Source organism: Vigna unguiculata, chromosome 11 (genome assembly GCF_004118075.2).
Source record: "Vigna unguiculata cultivar IT97K-499-35 chromosome 11, ASM411807v1, whole genome shotgun sequence".
Classification (NCBI taxonomy): domain Eukaryota; kingdom Viridiplantae; phylum Streptophyta; class Magnoliopsida; order Fabales; family Fabaceae; genus Vigna; species Vigna unguiculata.
Window position 1 is genome coordinate 325,001 of NC_040289.1, and position 11,969 is coordinate 336,969.

The window sequence follows — 11,969 nt, forward strand, 5'->3', positions numbered from 1 at the left end:
CAAGTGTCAGTTTGAAATATAGTTTCATCGTGTTCAAATGTCAGTCTGAAACATAATTTAATATGTAAAAAGAAGGTTAACAAATGTCAGTCTGAAACATAGTTTCATCGTGCTTAAATGTCATTCTGAAACATAATTTAATACGTAAAAAGAAGGTTAAGAAATATCAGTCTGAAACATAGTTTCATCGTGCTCAAATGTCGGTCTGAAATATAGTTTAATACGTAAAAAGAAGATTCACGGTGGTTGAACTAAAAGTGGTTGAACTAAAAGTACTATATCTATATTTGTTCAATTTCTAAGTTTAGAAACTAGAATGTATCGAGTAAAACTGAAATGAACTTTCTCTTGTGGTACAAGGACCTCTTCATTGCAGGCACAAACACATCGGCAGAAGCGACGCAATGGACGATGGCTGAGCTACTGAACCACCCTGAAGCCTTTGAAAAGGTGAGAAAGGAGATAGAGTTGGTGGTGAGTGGCAATGGAAGGCTAGTTGATGAATCAGATGTTGCAAAAATGCCATATTTGCAAGCAGTAGTGAAGGAAACACTGAGACTTCATCCACCGGCACCAGTGACAACAAGGGAGTGTCGGCAACAGTGCAAGATAAATGGGTTTGACGTGGCAGCAAAGACAGCAGTGGCAATCAATTTGTATGCCATAATGAGGGACCCTGATTCCTGGGACAATCCGAACGAGTTTGTCCCTGAAAGGTTCTTGTCGGAAGAGGAGGATGAGGATTGCAGTGATGGTAAGAGAATGAAGTTCAATTTTGTTCCATTTGGAGGTGGAAGGAGAGGGTGTCCTGGAACAGAACTTGCTTTCATCTTCATAAACACTGCAGTGGCTGCAATGGTGCAGTGCTTTGATTGGAAGATTGGTGAAGATGGAAATGGAAAAAAGGTTAATATGCAATCTGGTTCATCTGGCTTGTCTTTGAGCATGGCTCACCCCCTTATGTGTGTTCCTGTGGTACATTTTACTCCATATGATGCATAACTCTATATAAGGAAGAAACTTCGTAGAGATTGTTTTATGCGTTAGGAATTCAAGAATAAGATTAAGTTCTATATTGATTAGAAATGAGAAAATAGAATATTAAGAGTAGTGTCAATATCTTATGTAATTAGATTCAGATCTCATTAGTGTTGTATCTTCTTTATTAAATAAAAACGAGTTCAAATGTTCTATTAATTAGAATATCTATCGATATATTTTAAAAAGACAAACATAATAATACATAAAATTATAAGAAAAGATCCAAATTTCATAGAAACTGAACGAAAGCAAATGTAATAATAAATCATAAAAATAAGCTGTGTACTGTACTTTTAAGGATGAAAATGAATTGAAGTTCTAATTTGAGAAACAAAAGTTACTAATTAAACTTAAATTCTATTATGAGAAACTCATTTTAGAATACATTTCATATGTTCTAAAAAGTTTGTTTTGAAAATCCAATTCTAAAAATCCTATTTTGAAAATTATGTTTCAGAAATTTCCAAAAAATTATTCTGAAAACTTTTCAATTTGGAAAGCTACTTTTTAAAAAGGCAAAATTTATCATCTTAAAAATTATGGAGTTGCAGCTTGAATTTATGAGGTGCAAGAAAAAGTGATTTGACCAGTAACCACTGTGAGATCTCTTAACAAATCATGATTAATTTATTTCGCACATGCAAAACTAATGAAAGACAACCCCACGTGCAATTTTTGAAAAAAGAAATCAAATTTAAGAATAGGCAGAAAAAATATATTTAACTTTAAAATAAAATAAATAATACTTACTCATACATATATCCAATTGGCAGAAATTGGATGGAACTAACTATATTATATTTGATATTTGGGAAAATTTGAGTAGTATTTATCCATTCATTAAAGTTTGATAATGGTTTTTTTCTTTAAACAAAAAAAATAAAGGTGGTTTGGAAAAAGAGAGCATAATCCATACTCCACAACTTTGTATCTGAAATGGCAACTAAATTATTCACTTATCATTCTATTCCAATACGTAACAAATACTCACAATACCACACCTAACTCGATACATTGATATTAAAAAAAATTCAACTCTATGGATTTGCAAAGACATTGTAACAGTGAATTTTAAACTTAATTCAACTCTATCAATTTGCATAAACATTGTAATGTATGTCTGGAATCCTAACAGTAGCAGGAAGTAAAAAAATTGAGATACATCCATCACAAACCTATATGAACAATAATTCCAATGCAGAGGAACATAAACATTTGTCAGATTCAACATTATTGAAAGTCTCCTACAAACTCATTACAAACTTTATCTTCTGCAACCCTCATTCACAATCTGGTTGCTGGACTAAAGAAATTAGCAATGAGGTTGTTCCAATTATAACATATAAATTCTAAATGAAAACTAATGATCACATCAACTAGAATATGCTGAGATCAAGTTGGTATGCAATTAAAACAACATAAAAATCTAGTGCCTGGAAAAAGGGGATAACAACAACTTCAGCAATGATCAAACTTCATTCAATATCAGAATGAATTGTTTTAAAAGCACCAAGAGAAAAAAAAAAAAAAAGTCCTATTTGCATTCTTGGGAAGCAGCATTGAGCATTAGTCCAGGCAAAAAGCTTCACTTCTAGATACAATTTGAACAGACTACTAAAATTCATCATATCATTCTTGAGTTTGCAGAACTATGCCTAACAGATATCCTGAAAGGTAAAGTAAGGAAGAATAGATGGCAAAGTCTACATATAGTCCTTACCCAAGATAAAGGTGGCTCTAGGTGAACACAAAAATTCTAAAGAATACTGCAACAATTGGATCTCTTTTTAGCATTGTGGCATTCAGGTTCTTGAAATGGCACCTTAATGTTTGTTCCTTCAAGTCCAAGGTTTACTTTGTCCCAATTTGTTTCATGTCCCTCCACAATGATCTGCTTCCTACTCACTGTTCTATATACTTGAGAGAGGAGACCAATGAAAGCTGATTCAACATTGCTGGAGTCAAGTGCAGATGTCTCCAGAAAGAACAGACCCTCTTGCTGTGCAAACTCTCTTGCCACCTCAACCGGCACTGCTCGTACAGAACTCAGGTCAGATTTGTTGCCGACAAGCATGACAAGTATGTTCCGACCGGCGTGAATCCGCAGCTCATCCAACCACTTCTCAACATGATCAAAGGTTTGCTGCTTGGTTATGTCGTATGCTAGTAATGCACCTGTTGCACCTCTGTAATAGGCTGTTGTAATTGCCTGGTACCTGTGATGAATATGCCAACATTGTCACATGAAACTGAAACAGACACATATTTCATAAGGATGCTTTTCAGGAACCAAATCAACCACATCTATATAAACAATAAAACACAGAATCATGTCAATTGGTAGAAATAGACTAAACAGGCACATGGTTATGCAGTTCATGGTAAGTTGAATTTGCCATGTAATACACAGGAGAATTTTGTAACTTCTGTTAAAAACAAGGTCTTAAATTGCAGTTGGAATTTTGAAAATTTGACTAATTAAGGCTTGGATTGGACCTAAACTTTACTGAAGGGAACCAAGTTCAGTACCAATGAACTTGGTGATTCTGTGTTGGTAGTTGAAATTGCAATTTTTTTAGTGATTCTAGACATTAAGGGAAATTGTAGACAGATTCAGCCTATGCAACCACAATTGCAATCACAAAAAGCCCCAAAATCTTGATGCTGCTGCTGAACTCACTGTCATGGACAGTTTTTAAAAACCTTGGCTAAAACTCATCACACAATTCCCTATTCTGATGCAGCAAAATGTAACAATTGAGCCAACCAAGAACTCATCAAATGGTAAACATTTCATGATTATCATATCTAGTTGAAGGACCACAATTCACCCACATGCATCTTCTGGTTTGGTTATATTAAATTGAAAAAATTACGCTGGTTTTATGAACTCAAAAGATCTTATGAGATCTCAATCTCTACCCTCAGATCTTATATGCATTCTTAATCATTTTCCTAAGAGAATTAACAATTTCAGCTCAGCACAAGCAGAGTGAGAAACTCTGACACAAACCCACATAATAATACTAAAAAAAGGAACCAGCTTTGAAAATGAATGCACAGTAGGAAAAATGCTGGACCTTTCTTGACCAGCAGTGTCCCAAATCTGTGCCTTGACAAGCTTGTGGTCCATGACGAGTGTCCTTGTCAGAAACTCCACCCCAATTGTGGGTTTCGATTTCAAATGGAACTCGTTCTTCACGAACCGATTCAAAAGCTGAGACTTTCCAACCCCAGAGTCACCAACCATCACAATCTTGAACATGTAGTCGATACCCTCATCAGCATCACCCTGCCACTGAGCCATTATGCTTCAAAAACGACCCTTTTGAAAACTGAACTCAACAATGCAAACCCCAGATTTTTTTCTGCATAAAAACGAGACCTTTTTTTTTTCTTTGTACGTGCAAACGAAGGAAGGTTGTTCAATAGGAAAGGGAAAAAAAGGGTGGTTGGTTGTGGTTGGAGAGGCAATTGGGTAAGCGAAAAATGGCATGTCAATCAGTTTCATTCATCAATTTTGGTTTTGTGTTGCCTCTGAAAAGAGTTCTTTTGCTGAAAGAAGAGGAAAACAGAGTTTACAGTTTGGAATTTGGACAGCAACTTGGGACACACGACAAGAAAGGAAGATTGGGATATTGACACTTTTGTAACAACTGAAAAGGAAATATTTTTTCTTGCAAACTTGGAACTTGGAAGTGTTCATCATCAAACACAATTCCAATGCATCATAATAATTTTAGTTTAAAAAAATGTAATATGATGACAATTTAATTTATTTAGTTACTGAATATGTATAATGTATACATTGCAATAATTATATCATGTTGTTACTGTTTTGTTATTAAATTATGATGTTTAATGGTATGAAGTTATATGTTTTAATGGTTAATTTGATGTTAAATTAAGTTTAAAAATTAATTTATATTTTAATTGGATTTTTCTTGTTTCACATTATAAATTGTTGCTTGTTTATGGCTAAAATGGTCATTTATCCCAATTTAAACTTTATTTTCCTAATTTACAGAATAAATAATTAGTAATTATTGTAGGAATGATTATTAAAATAATTATTAAAGAATCGTGTATGAGTAAACCAATTATCTATTCACATAAAATGAGGAATGCGTGACTATCCTATAGAGTTAAACGTACTTTTCGCATACAAAATATTTATATTATTAGCTAATTAAAAATAATCGTAGAGATTATTCTAAAAGTAATTATTAAAATATCAATATTTTATTTACTTTTACGGTAATCTATATATTTGTATGGTGACAAATTTTTGATTTCCTAGTTTTTATATTTTTGTTTAAAAGTGATTAAGATTCTTATATTTTTATATAGATGAATATGAATTTTATCTTCAACTTTTTTTAAAAAAAATATATAGATTTATTCTCCTTATTCATTCATATTCTCTAAATTAAAAAAAAAAACAATTTGTATCGATATATAAATTAAAAAGTGGGAAGTAGAGAGAGAATAAACAGAAAGATAAAGCAAAAACATAAAAGATGTAAGATTTATGAGAATATAAATCTGGCAGAGCCGGTTAGATATTCTCTCATAAACTTTCATCCAACTGAAAGGAGAGAGAAGTAGAGAGAGAATAAACAGAAAGATAAATAGAAAATATAAAATGTTTTTAAGCCTTTAAATGATTATCGCATCTTTAATCACAGGCTCGACTTGTTGTTTCCAGACTAAAAAGTTAGTGTCGGATAGCTTCTCAGATATGACATACGAGAAGATGATCGGAGTCGGCGACGAAGATGCCATTGGAGAAAGAGGAGTCGTGAGCTCAGGACCGGTGCCCATAAATTAGGCTTCACGCTCTGGATACCATATTACAATTAAATCTAATGTAACATAGAAAGAAAAACAGAGAAAAGAAAACCAGCAGAGAATTTATGAAAGATCTTCTTCATATTGATAGACCAGAATGTTGGCCTTTATATATAGGGAACATCTAACAGAAAGTAATATATTCTCTAGAGCTGAGCTGTCACAGTGGTTATAACCGTATAACAAATACAGAATCTGAGTCAAAACAGAATTGCAGAATATAATTCTATATACTCTAACACAATCACAGAAGGAATGATGCCAAGAGGAAGAACCCGAGAGGATGAAGGGGCTAATAAAGGAGGCTGGACTTGAGTGGCAAAGGGAAAAGTATGTTCATCAAAAATAACATCCTTAGATATAAAAATTTTGCCATTAGTATCGAGACATTTATACCCTTTGTGACAAGGGGAATAGCCTAAAAATGTACAGGCTGTGGACCTAAACTGTAATTTGTTGTTATGGTAAGGACGTGTGTGTGGAAAACAAGCGCAACCAAAGATTTTGAGGAAATGATAGTCAATTTCTTTGTGAAAAAGAGTGAAATATGGGACATGATAAGGAGCAGCAGATGAGGGAAGACGATTGATGATATAAACGGCAGTGTGGAAAGCATGGTCCCAAAAAGACAGAGGAAGAGAAGCTTGAGATAGAAGAGTAAGACCCATGTCCACAATGTGACGATGTTTGCGTTCGACTACACCATTTTGGTGGTGAGTATGAGGACATATAAGACGATGGTGAATACTAATACGTTTTTTCCCAAAGCGAGTTCGCCCCATTTCCGTCCTCGGCAGGAATCGAGCACGCGGCCTTGCTCTGATACCAAAGGATGAGCATAAGGATGAGCACGCAGCGCTAGCCACTTGACCAAAAGCTATAGCTGTTAGTAAGGGTTCACACTTTGATACTTAATCCCTCTTCCATTTTATCAGGAAAGTCTTGAATTTTCTTAGAAATGTGAGGTTGGAGTTTTATGGTTCCATTACCTATTTCTGTTCCAAGGAATTCTATGAAATTTTTACAAATTTCCATTTTTCCTTTTGATATAATTAAGCCATATTTTTCAAGTTTGTATAATACTTGTTTCAGGTGGAGATAATGATCTTCTTTTGTTTTGGAAAAAACTAGTATATCGTCTATATAGACACATGTAAAAGTTTTTAAGTCATTGAAAATGTTATCCATTTTTCTTTGAAAAATTGCAGGAGCATTTTTAAGACCAAAAGGCATCACATGCCATTCGTATAATCCTTCAGAACAGGAGAAGGCTGTCCATTTTATAGATTCTGGTTCCATTTTTACTTGATGGAATCCACTTTTGAGATCAAATTTTGAAAACCATTTTGCATTTTGAATACGATTTATAAGAATTTCTTTAGATGGAATTGTATATCCATCTTCAACTGTATTATCGTTTAAACGTTTATAATTGTAAACCATTCTAGATTTACCTCTTTTTTGTTCAGAAGATTTATTTACTATGAAAGCAGGACTCCTGTGAGGACTTTCACTTAGAGCTATAACTTTTAGTTTTAGAAGGTGGTCGATAAGCATTCGACATTCTTCCTGTTCCCAATTATTGAACTGTATATCTTTAGTTTTTATAATTAAATCAGGGTTGATTATGTTTAGTTTACAAGTAACAGGATCACGATCCCAAAATTTGGTGGGATCTTCTCCTATTATGCTAGTTTTATTTAACCTATCCAGAATCTGTTGGATATAATCAAAAGTGATTGTTTTAGATATTTTTATGGATGAAAAAGAGTCCATAGCGTCATCTGGACAGTAATCTATGAATTCTAAATCTTCTTTCATACAATCACATTTTTCTGAGGATTTAGTGTTTGTACATGAACATTCATCAGAGGATGGTTTTGTATAGTTGTCTCCACTAATTATGGGTGACATTTGTGTTTTATCACTGATAATGACATAATCCTTGTTTATAGTGATAGTTCTATTATGGCCTAAAATAAAATCTAAACCAATAATCATGCTTTGTTTTGAAGGGACTAAATTTTCTACACGCATGGTTTTAAGATGTATTTTTTGTCCAAATAGGTCACAATTTGTACTAAATTGAAGAGAAATATTGTTTATTTCTTCGTTGTTTATCATTACTACTCCAGACATAGTTCTTGTTTTTTGTATATGTTTACTTTTAGTAATCATATATGAAGGTACTTTTGTTTTGCAGACGACTGTCTCAGAACATCCTGTGTCTAAGAGGGCCTGTATAATTTCTTCTTTAGCAGGGTTTTTGTTTTGTTTTGGGAAATTTAATTTTACTAACACTTTAACAGATATTAGTTGTTTTTCATTGCAAACTAATGGGATACATTCTGTGGTTCCCATCATGTTATTTTGTATGTTTTTTGAGATGATACTTGTTCCAGAATCTTGGATTATTTGTTCTAAACGAAGAATTTTTTCTTCAAGGTTATTTATTCTGGTTTCTAAGATTGAAGTCCTAGTATCAATTATGTTTTTATCTTTTATGTTTTCTTTTTGTTCCAAAAAATTTGGTATTTCTTGTATTTTTAGATGTGTTGTAATACATTTTATACAAAAATTTTTGTAGCATAAAGGACAATGAGCCCTTTGTGATTTATGAAAATATCTATCACAATACTGGCAGGGAATAGATGTTGGTCCTGAAAAGTATTGTAATGTATGAGGACATATATTTGTTTCAGTTATATTCATTAGATAGTATCCAGAATCATCTAATATTTCGCCCAATTCATTATATTTGTTATTTAATTCGAAATCATATTCTTTAGGGTAGATTTGAATAAATTCATTATTTGTAAAATCATTTATTAAGTCATAATTTTTGAGTTGTTTTTCCAAATTAATTTCATCATTGAATTCTGTTATACTAACTACTGATAATATTTCAGAGTCAGTAGATACATCTTCATCGATTGGAAGAAGATTCATGTGGCAAGATTTGATGAGCTCCGCTTCTTTTGTATAAAGATTTGCTATGTTTGGACAATCTCTTGAGAAATGTCCAGTTTGGCTACAAGCAAAACATTTTAGTGTTTGTTTGTAATTTTTATTTTCTCTAAATTTTCTAACGTGCCTGTCAGGATTTAGAGTTGGTTTCTTAGAATTTGAGGATCTTATAGTATAAGTTTTTTTAGAATTAGTTGGTCTTTGTACAGTCGATTGAGACTTATGACTATAAGATTGGCTATGTCTAGGTTTTCTTCTGGACATATATTTTTTAGTTTGATTGTATTGTTGTGGAGTGTATATTTGTTTACAAATTCCAGAATCAAAATTTTTTAATTGTTTTTGTATTGCAATATGTGTACAAGTGTCTTCCATTACTTTCATAATATGTTGTATTCTTATTGAGAGGTTATTTAACATGGGAGTTACCTCATCATTTTTCCAAGATTCTCTGATTTTCTGGCCTAATTTTCCTGGAAGTTTAAGAAACATTTTTTCTCCAACACTTATATCATGAAAACATCCGGCTATGGAGGCATACATGAGATAATCTTGTAAAAATTCTTTAATTTTTCCAAAATATGTTATAGATAACCTTTCTAGATGTCCTAAATAAATTTGTTGTCTGAGTGTATTCCCGTCATTTGCAGATTGAGAAGTGAGTAGTCTTTGTATTAGGGAGCAAAAATTATAAATGTTAGGACCTGGTTCGATCACTAATGTATTTAATTCTGTTGGGTAATTTTTTTTAAAAGATTCCCAACATGCTCTGGCTATATCGCCTAAGTAGGTTTCTCCTTTGGCAATCATGTCTTGTGAGGACTGAACTTCTTTTTCGTAATGGATACCATAATCACAGATTACAGTAGCAGTCCATTGTTCAATGTATGTTGGTAATAATTGAGGGTCAATTCCTCCTATGTTTAATAAAAGATTTGGTAATGGGAAATTTGGTTCTATTGGGAGCCTCTTTCCCTGTGTTGTATATTGATTATCTGTAAAAGTAACATTTGTTGGGGATTCTCTGGGTATGAATCCAGTAGAATAGCTTTGTGTACCAACATGTTCTAACTGATAACTGTTGGGGTTTACTGATCCTACACTTGTATTGACGAAACCTATTGTAGATAAAGGTTCTGATATTACTGAAGAGTTGTCTTCTTTGTCTAAGTACAGGCTATCAAGGAAGATATTTATGATATTGTCTGTTTCATCATAAATATCCTCAATATTTGTGTTTGTAAAGAGATCTAAAGATCCTTGTCTATACATGGCTATAATTGCTTGATGATGATTCCATTCTTCATCAGTCATTTCATCATTTTCATCTTCTTCGTATTGTATGATATTCATCATGGAAATGTGTTCGTTATCAGGAATGGCTGAAGTGCTATGCCTATTTTCAGCTAACCTATCTTGTTCTAAGTCAAGTCGTGGTATATTTGTGTAATCTACAAAACTTAGACTAAGTCCTTTAGACCTGTTATGTAAAATGGCAGATGAAGGGGCTGTAATTGGGTTATTTTCTTCTCTGGGTAAATGTGTTTGCCATAAATGTCCTTCATTTCTTCTTGTGAAGGCTTGAGCTGGTAAGAATTGTGTACCATAAGAGCTAATGGCTTCTTCTAATGGTCTAGTGTTTATTCTATACATAGAAGAAATATGGTTACTTATTCTTCCTATGAAGGTTATGTCTAAATGTAAATTTTCACCCATCCAATTGGGTCCAAAACCTATCGTTTGTACTTCTAGGTTTATATGATTTATAAAATCTTGTAAAGTTAATGTGAAATTTGGAGCAAGATAAATAAGGGAAAAGGGTTGATTTAGATCTACTTCTAAAATCCCTATTACACTTTGTGAATCATTATTCTGAAATCTTGAATCGTGTAGAACTATCAAAGCTCTAGCTCCAATCATATGTCTGGCTAAGGATCTGACTCCAATGGTAATTAACCCCATATGAACATATCTTCCTTGTTGATTTTGTAATTGTCTTCCTGTTTGTGGAGATATTAGAGGGATTATCTCATAGATGTTGTCAGGGAGATGAAAATCTTCTATTCTTCTATATCGATAAAGGCTTGTTCGTTCAGAACTTAGCCACCCTATGTTGTATAATTGTCTAGGATTTAGAGAATCTATCCTTGAGTTAGATCCTATATCTGTATTTTGTTGTATATCTACTAAATCTTCTAATCTTCTAATGTTAGTAGTTCTTTGTCTATTTAAGAATCTATCTAAGATTCCTGGATGTTGTATTAGATTTTGACTTCTAGTCTGATGTTCTCTTAATCTTCTGGGGGTTCCGGGGAACCTTTGTGTGCTACTAAGTTCTGTTGTACTATTCATATTAATATTATCAGTTTGTGTTTGTGTAGACGTATTGGGTTGTGTCATCATTATAAACTATCATCATTGTTTGTGGGAGGTGCTACGTTGATACTTGCAGCTTTTGAATCTTTTTTAGTTGTGACTTTGATAAATTTCTGTGAATTTTTAGAAGTTGTTTTTGTATTAGTGTATGTTCCTAAAGATAGTTTAGATACTTGCTTTATAAGGCCGTCTATGTCTTTGGACAAGTTCGTCCCTTTAGTAGAATCAATTAGATGATTCAATTTTCTAGAAACTTCTTCTAGAAGAGCTATTATAGTATTATTTTGTCCTATAATAACTGTGTGTACAGGGTCTACTTCTGAAGTAGGTTTTTTATAACCTACAGGAGGAGAGTTTGTGATTTTTTCAACCGCAGTTAGGGCTGATTTGTAGTCAGTGCCTAAGAATGGTTGTATGTTATCCATTAAAGAAAATTTTAAACAGATAAACAATAAGACAATGTAGTGGCAGGAAAACAATAGAAAGTAGGCAAAGTGGAAAAGCAGTAGTAGGAGATAAAAGACAGGAATCTACAGAATACACTGTAGAGTAATACTTATATGTATGTAAAGAGTGTCGCAATATGCAAAGTATTAACAAAACAAAGTTTTTAGTACATCAAATTTGAAATAAGTTTGTTTTTTTTTTCACCATTTGGCTTCGATAAAAACTCTCTATATTCACTTGTTTAATTTATGATGAAAGTGATAGATACTAACATAAATTAAATCTTA

The 11,969-nt window shown here is 32.8% G+C and overlaps 2 protein-coding genes across 2 annotated transcripts in view; one reads left to right on the forward strand and one right to left on the reverse strand.

Moving 5' to 3' along the window:
• The window catches only part of LOC114169748 (cytochrome P450 705A12-like), a 3,114-nt gene extending 1,917 nt beyond the window's left edge, over window positions 1-1,197 (forward strand). The window contains exon 3 of the mRNA XM_028055031.1: window positions 361-1,197. Within this exon, the coding sequence (XP_027910832.1) occupies window positions 361-1,002 (642 nt within the window). The 3' untranslated portion in view covers window positions 1,003-1,197. The remainder of the gene's footprint in view (window positions 1-360) is intronic.
• A 1,301-nt stretch (window positions 1,198-2,498) lies between these two features.
• On the reverse strand, window positions 2,499-4,692 carry LOC114169749 (ras-related protein RABA4c-like). The gene is made up of 2 exons (XM_028055032.1): window positions 4,122-4,692; window positions 2,499-3,257 (listed from the first exon to the last, which is right to left on the reverse strand). Exons 1-2 carry the CDS (start codon window positions 4,346-4,348, stop codon window positions 2,798-2,800), a joined length of 687 nt encoding a protein of 228 aa, XP_027910833.1. The 5' UTR covers window positions 4,349-4,692; the 3' UTR covers window positions 2,499-2,797.
• Window positions 4,693-11,969: the final 7,277 nt, after the last annotated feature.

Coding starts and splice junctions, on each gene's coding strand:
- LOC114169749 (XM_028055032.1), bottom strand. CDS start 4,348: ATGGCTCAGTGGCAGGGTGATGCTGATGAGGGTATCGACTACATGTTC. Junction 3,258..4,121: donor GACACTGCTGGTCAAGAAAG/GTCCAGCATTTT, acceptor TATTCATCACAG/GTACCAGGCAATTACAACAG.